General features: G+C 46.7%; 1 protein-coding gene across 28 annotated transcripts in view; it reads left to right on the top strand.

Annotated features, from left to right (window-relative positions):
• NCOR2 (nuclear receptor corepressor 2) overlaps nucleotides 1-15,346 on the top strand; it is a 494,549-nt gene that overhangs the window by 257,786 nt on the left and 221,417 nt on the right. For all 28 annotated transcript variants that reach the window (XM_075898492.1, XM_075898501.1, XM_075898496.1 and 25 more), the window contains one exon: nucleotides 14,657-14,713. In XM_075898492.1, coding sequence (XP_075754607.1) covers nucleotides 14,657-14,713 — 57 coding nt within the window. The remainder of the gene's footprint in view (nucleotides 1-14,656; nucleotides 14,714-15,346) is intronic.

Consider the following 15,346-nt stretch of genomic DNA (forward strand, 5'->3'; position numbering starts at 1 on the left):
AACTGAGTTGGATGCAGTGCAGCCAGTGGAAACTGGCAACAATGTCTATTTGGCTCTTGGGATTGAGTCTGTGGAAATCAATAAGATTAAATTTTAATTTGTTTTCTGTTTCAGTGCTTGTTCCTTCGTAAGGGCACCATTATATATCTATAAATACAACACTATGGTGGAAAATTGAAATTCAAAGGTTTTTTTAATAATTTTTTCCCTGATACTGCTCCTATGTCTTTATGGAATATACTTCCCTATCTATTCATTTGCCCTCATAAAGCATGTTCAGTCCTGCTGGTTCTTCTTTAAATAAATGAATACATGAAATAAATATATGAATAAATAAATGAATCAATGAAACAAAAGCTTTCAGTGTTCCCAAGTAGAATCTAGTCTCTAAGTATCTATTTAGGGTCTGCATTGCAATAGAATTAACCCACTTGCCCTTTACAGGCATGGGGTGTGATTTTTGATCTCAAAATGGTTTTACTCCAGTGTAACTGTGACTTCAGGGGACTTATGCCTGATTTATACTGGCCAGTGTAAATCAACCTTCCAGTGTCAATGTGGAAATCCTGTGTTAAATAAATAGGTCTCTGTAGAACATCTTTTAAAAAGTCTTTCAGCTTTAATGCTCAAAATCCAATTTACTTTGCACTTTTTATTGAATTATTTTTTGAGCTCTGCTTATGTGGACAATTAAATTAAAAAGAGCTCATTTTCACTTTTGTTTCTGGTCACTTTCACTCTCAGGTTCTCTAGTGCTGCTGACAAAATTATGCCAGGTTTGCCTTTCAAGTGCTGCAGTGGAACAGTTAAACCGGAACAAAAATCTTTTTATTGACATTTAAAAATATGAGTTAAACATCCTTTGAGCATGACAGTTGGGATTGCTGACAGTTCATTTTTCTGAAGCCCCCAGCACTCTGGAACCCTTTTGCTTTCTGTCAGAGATTTAAAGCAAAAGAGACTTTTGCTCTCTGTGTATTTTAGTATCTTCCTTCTGGATCAGAAGCTCCATACAAGTGCATTGAAAGTGAATTTCTCTGTCCACTAAGAGTCATCCAGACTAAGTGATGCCAGACCCTAGGTTTTCAGAGGATCTGGAAATAATTCCAGTAGGTGCAGTAACCTCCAGTAGCTCTGAAGAGGGGAAAATAAGCTGTACTACACAGTACCTCTTCCCAGCTTGACAAATAAGTGCTTTCCTATACTTGTGCTGGTGACTAGACTTTAATATCACTTCCAAAGGCCTCCTTTGCATTTCAGATTTTCATGTTCAGGTGCTTCCTGGATGGGAGATAACTTGCAGTCCACTGGATAGGATATTTATATACAGTCCCACCCCATGTTTTGAAGGTCTGTACCTCTATCACTTTATGTGAGGGAGTATGAGACACTCAGCTACAGAAACCTGCTTAAAATGACTAGCAAAAGACATGTCCTTGGAGACAAGAGAGGAACAGAAATGAGTTGGTCAGTCACGCTCTGTGCAGGAAATGTTGGGAGGATTATTAATACACATCTCCAACATGACCCATTTCCCCAGTTTTCTTATTATGTTTGATTAATCATTTGCAAACAAAGCTAGGGAGAATTTCAGTAACTTTCTTTCAGACTTTCCAATTGTGTTTTTGCAGCTAGAAGAAGAGCACAGAGTTCACTGTGCCTCCAATGTGTCTTCTGGGCATTCCCATAGGGCAGGAGTGGGGAATTTTTTTTAGGTCAGGGGCTGCTGACCCACAGAAAATTCAGTCAGGGACTGCACAAAAGCAAGAAGCAACCCTCCCCCCCTAAAATAAAAATACCTCACTGACATGGCACCTGAGTAAAAAGCAGAAAGACACTTTCCACATTCCCCTCACACATCATAGTCTTGGGATTCTGGGCAAGCAGATTTTGTGGGTCCCCCTAGGCTCTGGTGTGTGGCAAAAAATAAGGGGTTCAATGTGTAGGAGGGGCTACTGGGAAACAAGCTTGGAGTGTGGGGTCTGGGTGGGAGTGAGAATCCTGGAGAGTGTTGGGGTTGGTGGGTTTGGGAGAGTGCAGGAGTGGACTGGGGGGTGGGGTTCAAAATAGAGTGATGGGGCTCCAGCCCTACGGGAGAGTCCACAGGGAGCGAGGGAGCAGGGGGCAGATGTAGAACATCAGCACAGGCTCCCCAATGCTGGGTGGGAAGGTGGGAAGGTGGGAGGGAGGTAGGGGAAGCCCTGAGCCTCGGGGGCTGGATCCAGGCAAGCCAGTGGCTGGATCTGGCCCCTTGACAATAGATTCCCCATCTCTGCTAGAGGGAATGGTGTACATGCTCTTGAAAGGTTTTATTAAAGGCAACTTCTTAGCTTTTCAGCTGTGGGACCAATTGCATCCCTTTGTTTCACAAGAGTGCTCATATTGCTGAGAAGAGAGAAGGGAAAAAACCACCCTTTCTGCAGCAATGCTATAGAGATTTCTTCCTCTCCCAGTTGAGATCTGACAGAAGGCTCTGACTAGAAGACGCTGGATTTACTTTTGAGGACATTGGTCCAATACTTAAGCCAGGTCTATGCTAGATAATTAAATTTGACCGAGTGGAAGTCGCTCAGTGAAAGGAAAAATCCTTTGAGTGATATTGTTAAAGCTGACCTAAGTCCTCAGATTAATAGTGCTAGGCTGACAAAAGAATTCTTTGAGCCAGTGCCTCTCATGAGCCTCTCCTGTCAGCATAAGTAGCATCTCTACAGTTTACCCTGAAGCACTGTCTTATTGCAATCTACTGAATTGGTCCATCCCTACGTTGTAGAACCCTGGGAGGTTACCGGTTCAAGCCAAACCCTGCTTAGCTTGTAAGATGCACCCAAGTACCACGGTGATTTGACTCCAAGATGAAATGAACATGAGAAAAAATAAATAAATGTTTCTTGGTGTCTAGAAATTCAAACCTTCCAGATGGGTCAGTATTGATAGGGATGTAAATTGGATGCCTGGAGCAGCCCCTGGCTGCAGCCCCACAGGCCCACCATGGACAGGGGTGCCCAGAATATGTGGGCCTGCTTCGGATGCTTCGGGGCTGTTCTGGATGCCCTGAGCACCCCCTGCCTGTGACATGCCCAGGCCTACTGCAGACAGGCTGCTCTCAAAGCCTGTGGGAGCCCTTGCCTGCAATGCTCTGGGCCTGCCACAGACAGGAGCTACTGTGGACGCTCAGGGCAATCCTTATCTATGTTGAGCCCCATGAGGCTGGAGCAGCCCTCAGTTTCAGCCCCCACCAGTTAATGGGAATCAGTAAACATCACCTGTTAAAGGTGATGCTTACCAGTTCACCTTTCAGAAATCACATCCCTAGTATTGATCTGCTGTAATCCTGCCCTAATTATGTTTTAATCTTAATGTAGAAGCCACTGTATGCAAGAGAGAGCTTTACATTTTAAATAATGAAACACTGATTATTTCTGGCTTTTGCATAGGGTATGAGACTTGATTCTGATCTGAGATTTACCCCAATCTGGTTGCATTGACTTCAGTGGAATTACTTGTCATTTGCACCTTTGTATCTGAGATCAGAATCTGTCCTGTTGCTTTAATAGGCAAATCTTGCTCCCCAGCCCATGGAGGTGAATTCATGATCTAAATGGACAGGGCGGAACATAGTCATGCAGTGAATGTTTCCCGCATTGCTCTGGATATTCTCCTGTCGCATTAAATGATTTGCTTGTCTCTGTGCAGGATATGCCTGATCCGGAACGAGAATGCTTACATGCTTAAGCCTGGCCTGGCTTTGTGAGCTTGCCTTTCCTGTCTGCTGAAATGCTATAAATAACCCTGAAAGCATGGTTCAGCACTGGTGGCTATGAGTGTATATGGAATTGTGGCTGGAAAAAAGCCAAGAAAATGCCTCCTTCTAATTTCAGATCCGTGTTCTCAGAATAACTTTGTATTTCCTCACCTTTGGGGATTTTTTTAAAACAGCTTCATTAACCCCTCTGGATACTTTGGGGGTTTGGGAGACAGAGGATGCTGTGCTGGATTGTGATCTCTGCAGGAAGCTCATGTTGCCTGTAAATTGCTTCTGTAAACTCCTCCTATTCCCATGCCAAGTTTCAGCAGGGAAAATCAGGGTTGTGCTCCCAGATTGAGGATCCCATTGAAAACCTTTACTGCAAATATTTCTAGGTCTGCATGAGGATTTTCATAGCTCTTGAGGAGTTTCTTACATATATTTAATCACTTTTTTGATGAGCAGCTTAAAGGGTATAATCCTGATATTAGCAGGGGTATGCCATCCCAGAGAATATGTGAGAAACAAAGGGTTAAATTGGGACTTGTCTATCCAGTGTCCAGCGGGGAGCAGTAGGGATGTAGGAGGTCTCAGGCACCAGGCCATCAGGAGCCATGATTGTGCTCAGAAAGGATGCACTGGCCAGTGGGAATGGTGTGGAGGTGGAAGCGTGAGAGGGAGACTGATCATCCTTTCCCCTTAGAAGATGCTAGCAGTGCTGTTGGAACCAGATCAGAGCAGTCCCTGCTCTTAGCAAGGACTGTGACTGGAGCCAGCACCTCTGTCACTGCTCCCATTGCCCCTTTAGGTGACCAGTACTGGTCCATAGAGCAAGAATCCATGTGGGATGAGAAGAGTCTGGGTAGGCAAAGGGGGGATGCTTTGGGCAGAGTTTCAGCACAGGCCCCTCTTCTGGGATGTACCTGGAAAGTGGAATAGATCTTAGTGTGAGTCCATGTTATTCCACCTCTGGTTATTTGAGATGTGCCTGTCCCCAACAGCAGTCCGGGCTGCATGGCTACGTGGGATGGAACACAACGGGGAGATGCATAGCAAACCGTGAAGCACTGTGAAAAGTGAGTCCGCTCCTTGGGGCTGCAATATACTTGGAGCGCCGCAGGCTGACAAGCATTGACCCCTCTGATGATGCCAGTTCCCAGCTCCAGAGGTGAAAAGGAAACAGCACTCTGCACCACGTGTAGCTCAGGAGGTTTTCAGCCCATGAGAACAGTGCCCATCGCCTTGGGACAGTCACACGGCAGAATCAGGTCTCTTTCCGATATACTCAAGGAAATAGCGGACCATAAATTCTGTACTGCTGTCGTGCTGGTTCTGCTGCACAAGAGCGGAAAGGTCCATGGTCACCCTGCATTACAGAGCCCTGCCCTGCAGTTTGCATTTGTGCACCAGGGTACAGGGGGACTGGAAGGAGACAGGGCTCGTAGATGTGCAGCTACTCTGTTTTGTTGATAAGTGGGCACTGCTCTTTATATGGATTGACTGTCCTGTCATGTGGGCCAGAATCAGCAGTGTTGTAACCAAAGAGGTTCCCCTAATGTGGATAAGGCAATAGATGGGCAGTCAAGAGAACTGGGTACTAGGGATGATAAAGAGTAAACGGTTACTCATGGGTAGCCCTACCACCTGCGGTCCAGCTGCTGACAGAGGGTTGCTCCAGCCCTGCTGGTCCTCCATTCAGAGCTGCCAGCTCCTAGCCCTCTGGGGATGAATGCAAGTCATGGAAACAAATATATTCATGCCTTCTGAAGCACCTGGCATTGGCCATTGTTGGAAGACAGGATACTGGGTTGGATGGACCCTTGATCGTACAGATGCTGAATCGCTGCTGGTTGGTATGTCAGGAATCTGGACTGAGTCTGAAAATGGGTCTTGCAGTGGAACAGTGGAAGGAATAGAAAACCAGTGGAGTTCTCATTCATCACACTAAAAACTGTTCTGCTATTTGCTTGTGATTGTCTTGGGGACAGAGCTTTGGTGTTTAAATAGCACCTATTCAGAGCGTGGAGGCAGCGGTGGCTTGGATTGCTGACTGCATGTGAAGATGGACACATTGTAGGTTAGCTCATTAAGGTCTCAGTGTGCTCCTGATGAAATCAATAGTGAAAAATCCCTATGCCTGGATGAGAAGTGGCCTTGAGCCCTATATGAAAATCCTGATACCCAAGCCGACCCCATCGAAGGGCACAGCTGCAGTGGAACTGCCACCATTCTGCTGCAAAAACCCTGCTAAGCCTCATTTGCACACCACACGGCTTTGCCTACCCTTAAAGACAGGCTCTTTGCCTGCAGAACTGGAGCATGTTCTCCTCATGTTGTTTGTCCTGCTTCAGAAATCTTAGATTAGGACTGTAGATAGATATTAACATATCTCTGCCACCCAGCTCTTCCCTCTGCCTGTGTGGCCTTTTAAACAGCTTGTTACAGTTGCGTGATTATCTGATAAATGCAGCGAGGGGCGTCAGCAATTACATTATGTGTCAAGTGTTAATCAGGCAGCTTTCTCGATAAAGGCATGGGGCTTTGTGTACATACAGTGAGATGACGTGCCCTGAATGCTGTTCCCAGCACTGTTACATTCTGGAGATGTGTATACTAGCCAGTTAATGCAAGAGAATGATGTCACTTCCCTGTTCCCAGGCACTTTCTTCTCCCTGCAGTGCTTTCTAGTCTCTAGGAGGCTAGAAAATTCAAATTCAATGCAATAGTCTGGGATAGCACAGTATTAAAAGTTGTGTCATTTGGGGTGAACTGGTTTTAAGGTTGAATCCTCATATGTGAGCATTATGATGACATATATATCATCTTTAATTATGTCATCACATAGACTTTCACAGACATTAGTATTAATTTTTTGGACTTGAGATACGTGGTATCTAAAATCTATGTAGATGTAAAATCATGTAGTTTACAGTTGTTCCAATGTGTGTGTGTGTGTTAAGGTTAAGGGGCAGAGTTAAGGTTGTGTTCAGCAATAGCTTGACTTGCAACCATTTCAGTGATGTGTTTTTGCATGCCATTATGTTCTGCCACAGCAATGATGAAGCCTGGTTGGGATAATTTAAGTATATAATGAAATGCAAAATTTAATTTCACATGTAGGGATCTATGCAGCAGCAGTCTGTGGAGCTGTGATGGCATTACGTGAACAGCACGGGCTACAGAATTGTGTGTTTTCTCCTTTTAATGAAGCTCGCAGGAAATCTACACTATAAGGCATTGTTTCCTAAAGGAAGGGATCTTGCATGGAAAGGTCACTTTTTGGCAGTTGTCCGTTTTTATGAGTAAGGATAAACTTATTTCTTATCAGGCAGGCCGTATGTTACATCCCGTTGACACAGTGCTTTGAAAACAGTAGGATTTGTGCTCATGAAGACGTTGCCTAGCTGTGGTCCATAGATCACTCACTGATGGTCCCATGGGGCCAACTCCTCCTTGTTTCCAGTTGTGAAATGGCATTTAGAGAAGCTAAAAACACCATATTACTGCATAAAGCTGCTTCCCCATGTAAGCAGTTGTCTGTGGGTGCCACAGGGATATGGTGGGGAAGTTCTCTAGGGGAAAGAGTTGTGCAGTTGCAAGTGTGAGGGTAAGATGGATGATCTCTCTATTCAGATGCGATGCCTGCTGTGAAAACTGTGTGCAAACTGCTGTGTTAGTGGGGATCCTAAATCCTGGTCTGGTGTCAACGCCATCTCTCGGAGAGCGGGGCGCTTTGAGCTAGCATCCCACTTCCGTTAGCTCAGGAGCAGAGCAGTTGTACATGGTTAAAGTAAAAGATGGGGCATAGTCTACACTGGCAATTGACAGTGCTGTAACTTTCTAGCTGAGGGGTGTGAAAAAACACCTCCCCCAGAGTGCAGCAAGATGGTGTGAAACCCGCACTGGTTAAAACAGTGGTGTGAACCCAGCTACAGTGCTGGGAGCCACAGTCCCAGGGCTGTTAGCTACTCCCCAGGCAGAGGTGGTTTACATAGAGCTCTGGGAGAGAGCATTCATACCATGGCCACACTTTCAGTTCAAAACGCTGCTGGGGTTGCTCTTTAAACTTTCAAGTGTAGATAAAGCCTTAGAGAGGGAATCCTTCCCCATAGTTCTTTAGTATGAGGGGTTGGTTTATGTGGTTTTAGTTAGTAGATGGAACTGATCCTCTAGCTTTCAGGATGTATCTTGTGTGCTTTTGGAGTCTGAGGGTGAGAATTCAAATCCTCTGCTTCCTCCCAGTGTAGCTGATGGGGCATGTCTGCTTCAAACAGCCAAACCGGACAAGAGAGCTTAGTGCACAGGAACATGTACCATAGCAATGTGAAAATTAGCTACCTTTTTCCCCCTCAAACCTTATGCTGTAATTTTGGTCCCAATTAAGGCAAGTGTTTGCTTTGTTTTTTAATCTAATTCCTGTTATTCCAAAGCCAGAAGCCTGTGACCATTAGTCTGACTGCCCGTATGACAGAGAGGGAGAACTGTTGCATTCTCAAGACATCACTAGGGCAGATTGGAATACAGCCTTGAGAACAGAAACCTAGTGGAGATAATACAACTGACCACTGGGTGGCTTCCACGTAACACGTTGAGGGGAGAACTCTAGCTCTGAAGGCTGGCACAGTCTGTTTTGGAAGGCTGTGATGGAACAGAGTGTTGGTGGTCACTGACAAAGTGCTATCACAGCTCCTCCCCCTACTTTGACTTCTTCCTCTCCTCGTATTCTCCCCCTCTCTCCCGCCCTCCGTGAAATGGTCATGTATCAGATGACCCTGCAAGAAGAGACAGGGAAAATCAGATGGCAGTTTCAGGGATTTAATTGCCCCTACCTGACCCATGCAGTCTAGCTGAACTCAGTTGTCTTGGTGGTGCATAGAGTGAAATGTGGGCCTGCATCTACCGTGGCCCTCTGAAAGTCTCCATACTGTGTTAAAGGGACCTTGAGGTGTGCCTGGTGGCTCTCTGCCAGCTAGTGCTGTGTGCAGACTATAGGCACATCTGATTCCCAAGCATCTCTGTGCCTGTCAGCAGGATAACAGCAGTGAGCTGCAATTGCAGCAGCTTCTGGGTCATCTTCAGTGGATGCCCAAGAAGGAACAAATAGCAAATCTCTAGCTTGGCATGGTCCATCTTTGAGAGGAAAGTTTGTCTGCAGGGGCGGCCCCTCCATATAGGCAAACTAGGCGGTCACTTAGGGTACGTCTAAACTACATGGCTCCGTCGACGGAGCCATGTAGATTTGTTTGTTTGGCAAAGTCAAATGAAGCCGCAATTTAAATGATCGCGACTTCATTTACATTTACATGGCTACCACGCTGAGCCAACAAACAGCTGATCAGCTGTTTGTCCACTCAGCGCGCTAGTCTGGACGCTCCCCTGCCGACATCAAAGCCCTTTGTCGGCAGCCCCGGTAAATCTCATCCCCCTTCTGCCTCTTGTAGGTAGACTTTTACAATGGGCTCAATATGCAAGAAAGACATGGCCCAAAGAGCTGTGTAGTTTTTCAGCATGTTTCTCTTTGCCCTTGGCAAACAAACTCTCTCCTTGCTCTGTCTGCCTGCTGGATTGCTCAGTGATGTCACAATCCTCCCATTATGCTGTCATAAACTGGGGGGCAGTGAAGGTAGATAAGCCTTTGTGAATGAGGAGAGCAACAAAGGAGCCTTGTTAGAAACACACTCAGGAAAGGGTTGGTAAGTGCTATTGCAGAGACTGTCCTGGAGCATCTCTGGGGAAAGTATAGCCTAGGCAGGTGGCAACACAAGCTGCCCACGCTGAATCCACCTACTTGCCTTTCCCCAGAGCTGGATGGTCCCGCCTCTGGAGATGACAGGATGGGTCATTCTCTCCCATCTAACTAGATTCTCTGTCTGTGGCCTGTCTGATCCGGGGCCACATGGTGACTTGCCAGCCAGGGTGCTGGTGGTTTCAGGGATTTGGACACCTTTGCACTATGAACAGGTCTTCTGCACCAACTTGGTTCACAGCAGCCACTCAGTAAACAAGGGAGTTCAGGGGGCGGGAGGGGGCAAAATGAGACCACACGCAAGGCACCTTTAAAACTTCTGCATGTTTTTCTTCACTAGGCAAGAATCCCTCTCCCACCCCCCATCTGGACTAGCCAGCTCTTCACACCTGTTGTTTTATTTTCTATGAGCTAGACTGCAACTGGTTTAGGGGGTTGTTGTTCAAATGCAAACCCCACGCTGGGCCAGATGAGCCTTTGAGTATCACAGAGAGCCTGTGAAAGTTGGGGATGGAGTTACTGGCCACTCAGAGGGTGAAAACACTAGGACTGACTGATTTCCCCATCTCCGTTTTTCCACTGATGTAACACCACAGATTTCAGTGGGTTGCTCCTGGGCGTTTGCTGGGGTGAGCAAGGTCAATAGCAGACCTTTGTATCCAGAAATTAGAGGCAGGGAATAGATTGTACAAAATTCTAGGGGCTAAGTTTCACCTTTACACCCAGCCAGCTATCTGCTTCTTTTCTGTGCATTGCTTGGACAGTAGCTGGGTGGAACTTATCCTTGCCTTAGCTGCTCTAGGGGGATTTCCCCCTTCATCATCCCATGGAGCAGGAAACAGTATTCTGGGATATGTGTGACCCAGATCTTTCCAGAAGCCAAAGATGTGGGGCTGTCACCCTGGCTGCCTTTAGGCTCTGTCTATAGGGAAGCTCTCTCAGACACAGACCTCTTGGATGGGCAGTAGTATGGCATCTTCAAGTTGGAAGCTACATTGCTGGGTATGGGCACTATGCATCTTCAGAACTTGGGCTTCACCTTGAGTGGAGGCCAGTCTCTGTGCTATGAGGGTGTCAGGCAATGATCCGTCTAGGTCAGTGTTTCTTAAACTTTTTAAGACCGAGGAACACCAAACAATATTTTTTTTAATGAGGAACACGAAGGATTTTTTGTTGAGCGCCAAAAAAAAAAAAAGTCTCCTGCCCCTTTATGGGCATTCATTTTGAATTCTGTTGTTCTCCGTGGCACATCTCCGACTGCCCTGTGGCACACCGGTGTGCCAGGGAACACAGTTTAAGAAACACTGCTCTAAGTTTTCCCCTCTGTGTGCAGAATAAATTGTGTTCTATGCACCAAGGCATGTGCAGATGGGCACCACCAATAGAAACATGTGCTGTTGGCTGTGGGCACTCTGCCAGTCAGCTAGGTGGCATTTGAATCTCTCCTTGGTGGCCGCCCAAGCTCTCAGCTTACAGGGAACACTGGTGCCGGGAAAGAACAGTTCTGTAGCTTCATTGTGCCTATTGGGGTCCAGGAAGAAAGCTGGTGTAAGTCTATAGCTTCCCTGCTGCATGAGAAGCAGTTTGGTCTAGTGGCTAGAGAACCAGACCGGGTTCTATTCTGGCTCTGCTACTGATCAGAACATTTCACTGTGCTGTACCACAGTTTCCTGTAGAATGGGAACCTACTGACCTCTGTTGCAAAGTGCTCTGCTGATGACTACAAGCAAAATATGAGTCAACAGTGTGACACAGTTACAAAAAAAACAAATATTGTTCTGGGATGCATTAACAGGAGTGTTGTGAGCAAGACATTAGACGTCATTCTTCCGCTCTACTCTGCGCTGATTAGAATTCAACCGGAGTGTTGTGTCCAGTTCTGGGTGCCACATTTCAGAAAAGATGTGGAGAAGTTCCAGAAAGGAGCATCAAGAAAGATTAAAGGTCCAGAAAACATGACCTATTAGGGAAGACTGAAATAATTGCATTTGTTTAGTCTGGAGAAGGGAAGAATGAGAGGGGACATGATAGCAGTTTTCAAGTACCTAAAAGGATGTTACAAGGAAGAGGAATTAAATTGTTCTCCTTGGTGCCTCTGATGACAGAACAAGAGACTTAAATTGCAGCAGGGGAGGTTAAGGTTGGATGTTAGGAAAAACTTCCTAATTGTCAGGGTGATTATGTACTTCAATAAATTGCCTGGGGAGGTTGTAGAATCTCCCCCATTGGAGATACAGGCAGTCCCCGGGTTACATACAAGATAGGGACTGGAGGTTTGTTCTTAAGATGAATCTGTATGTAAGTCGGAACTGGCGTCAGCCGCTGCTGAAACTGATCAGTTTCAACAGAGGCTGAATCTGGACGCCAGTTCTGACTTACATACGGATTCAACTTAAGAAACCCAGGCGTAGGCAAGAAAAGCCTGGTCTGCTGGGAGGGGAGGGGGGACACTAGCTGCACCCCCCCCAGCAGACCAGGGAGACGCGGGTGGCGGGACCACCCGCGTCCTCCATGGCTTTGCTCCGTCTCCCTGGACTGCTGACCAGGGAGACAGGGAGCAAAGCTGCGGAGCATGCCCGCAGCAGGACAGCCCAGGCGTGCCCGGGCTGTCCCGCTGCGGGCGTGCTCCGCGGCTTTGCTCCGTGGCTTTGCTCCGCGGCTTTGCTCCGCGGCTCCTTGGTCTGTGGGGGAGGTCTCCCCCCCCGCAGACCAGGGAGACGTGGAGCAGCTTTTCTCGCCCCGGAGGACCGGGGTGGCGGGACTGCAGCGCATCTGGGCGTCCCACCGCTCCAGTCCTCCGGGGCGAGAAAAGCCCCGTTCGTAACTGTGGATCCGACATAAGTCGGATCCGTGTAACTCAGGGACTGCCTGTATTTAAGAGCAGGTTAGGTCATCCTGTAAGGATGACCTAGATGGTGCTTGGTCCTGCCGTGAGTGCGGGGAACTGGACTTGATGACCTTTTGAGTTCGTAGTATTTTATGTTTCTATGAAAGTGCTGTCTGTTACGACCTGGTAGTGGTGTTATGATTCTGCCTGGGTGAAGGTGGCTCATTTAGTGCATGATTCATTTGTATCTGGGTGACGTCAGCTGCGTTAGTTCCAAATCACAACAGTGTGAGAGGAGAATCCACCCCATTGCACCCACACCAGCTGCAGCGTGTAGAATAATTTGAGACTCATCCTGCTTTGCTGGGCAGATTTTCATTGGTCAGGAGAGCTCCCTGAGGCTGGTTAGCAAGGGCTAACACCTTGAACAGCTAGGGGTATGTCTACACTGCAATGCTATTTTGGGATACTGGAGTATTCTGAAATAGCTATCCCAAGTCTTCACCGCAAGCTGGTTATTTCGAGCTTACTATTCCGAAGTCCCTGTAAACCTCATTTCATGAGGAGTAAGGGACCTTTTGGAATAGTGCTTTATTTCGAAATTTGGCACTGTGTAGACAGCGCCAAATGACGACATAAGCTATTCCGAAATAGTATCAAAATCAGATAAGCAATTTGTGTAGCTCAAATTGCATATCTTATTTCGAGTTACAGAGCAATGTAGATGCGCCCTACAGTTTGACTGCATATATGAGCACCTTTTTTGATCCTGTGACCAATCCAGCGAAAGTGCTTCTATGCCAATCAGCTCTTCAGTGTGGGTTAGGAAGGCCGTGGTTTGCATGTGCCTGGAAGGGTATTTGCACACTTGCTATTTGCCTTTGCACATTGAGGCTCTGCCCTGGAATGATGTAGGGAATAGATAGTTATAAATCTTGGGAAGCACAATAAAGCCCTAGCATTTGCTGGGTGAGAGTGGAGGTGAGCTGTCAGCAAGGCATGTGGGGGATTAGCTAGGCATCTCCCATCACAAAACATGGTAAGTGCCTCCAGCTGTGCGCAGGCATCTGTGTGAAGGGGTATGTGCTTCCCGGTCAGAGAGGGGGGCATATCAGCCCTCTGGATCTTGAGGACCCCAAAGGTTGAGATCCTGATCCAAATTTGGCAAACAGCCCCTCTCTTTTTTTAATGGAAACCCAGTCCTCAGGCTTGTCCAGTCCTTGGGGTATTTGAAATCCAAATCCCAAGCTTGTGACTTTAGCCCATTTCTAGTGTTTATTGGGCTGAAGTGGGGAACATGCTTCAAGAATGATTCCCCCCTCCCCACTCCTCAGTGTTTTTTAAAACCCGTGGGAGTTGTGTCTGACTGCTTTCCCCATGCTAGACTCTTCTAAGCACCAGTGGAATTTTCTCTGCTCCCCCCCCCCCCAGCCCTCCTGGATGCTTAATTTTCTGTGTTTTATTTAATAAATGTGTATAAAAAGCCATCTGCCTGACCCCCCTTCTTCTGCCAGGTGTTTTGCTTTATTTGATCAGCACTGTGTAAACTGAACAATGTAAAGCAATCCAGACTTACCTGGCTGTTAGTAACAATAATTGGAAAGCCTGGCTTTGCTAGGAAGAACACTTTTTTTATTGAAAATGTCATCTTTTATTTAGAATCTTGCTGCTACGAACCCTGGCTCTTTTCAAGCCTGTTTAATTAGTAACCACTGAGCACATTATGACACATGTTCCTGTTTTCCCAGTAAGTGCTAGGTAGTCTGGCCCAGGAGGGGGACTTGTCTTGTGCTGGGGAGGGGAGAGATAAGACAAGCAAAGGAAGGAGTCAAGGGTAACTCAGGTGTAACGATCACATGTTCGTGAGAAGATGAGTCCTAGAAAGGGCATCTCTCTCTGCTTCCCCCCCGCCCCGTCTTGCTGTGCTAGGGCTGAGGTAATTGAACAGAATCCAGCGGCTTGAAAAGTGAAAGAGAATTCAGTCACTGTGGAGAGCAGCCGAGGGGCTCCCAAATGAATAAACGCAGCTAGGACAGCATGGAATAGGTTCTGGATTGTTTTCTGTAGCTCCTCAAAGGATTTTGAAGTGCCTGCATGTGTGTTAAACATACAGTAACTTAGCCAACATTCCTTTTATCTGTGGTGTTGTACTGCAGATCTGGAGCTCTGCTTTTTTTAACCTTGCCTCTCTCCTGGCACCGTGGGGTGAGGGTGGTGGTGGTCAAATTTAGCAGTCTTTTTTAAAAAAGATTTTGTGCAGGGAAGCATGGGGCTGAAAGTCTGATCTGCAACAGAGAAATAACTTCTCTTCCTCCTCTCTCCCCCTTCCTCTTTGCAGAAAAAAGCAGAAGCTGCCCACAGGATTCTGGAAGGATTGGGTCCTCAAGTGGAACTGGTAAGCCTTGTCTTACAATATGGGGATTTGGAGGGCAGCCAACTTCACAGAGGTCTTGGGAGGCAAGCACACCATGCTTGTGTGTACGTGTAAACTATAACAAGGAAGGATTCTTCACTGGCTGTACACCAAAGCAGGAAGCAAAGCAGATAGGATGAATATTAAAAAAGAGAGTGAGAGAGACTCTTAAAAGACACACAGACAATATTAAGACACACAGATACAATATTAAAACACATGCATGTGTATTCACACACTCTTGAGACATGCTGACACAATAATAAGGCACACATGCGTGCATGCACACACACTCTTCAGAGATGCAAACCACATACACCCCTTAATCTTTATCCTGCTTTCCCTGCTGCTACCAGAGTCTAGGTGGGAGGCATTTACCCAAAACATTATTGGTACTTGACCTGCATTTGAGAATCCATGATGCTGTTGTTTTCATCCACCACATTGTTGGTATTTTGCATTCACCCTCTTGGGGGCTGGTGAACATCAGGGTGCTGTGTGCAGATTATCTCTTTGTGGGGGCTCCCATCCCCCAGGCCCATATGTAATATGGTAGTGGGGGGAAGGGCAGGAGATTTGTCAGAAGAGCATGTTCCAGGAGTAAATGTTTAGAGC

The sequence above is a fragment of the Pelodiscus sinensis genome, chromosome 15 (assembly GCF_049634645.1).
Source record: "Pelodiscus sinensis isolate JC-2024 chromosome 15, ASM4963464v1, whole genome shotgun sequence".
NCBI lineage: Eukaryota > Metazoa > Chordata > Testudines > Trionychidae > Pelodiscus > Pelodiscus sinensis.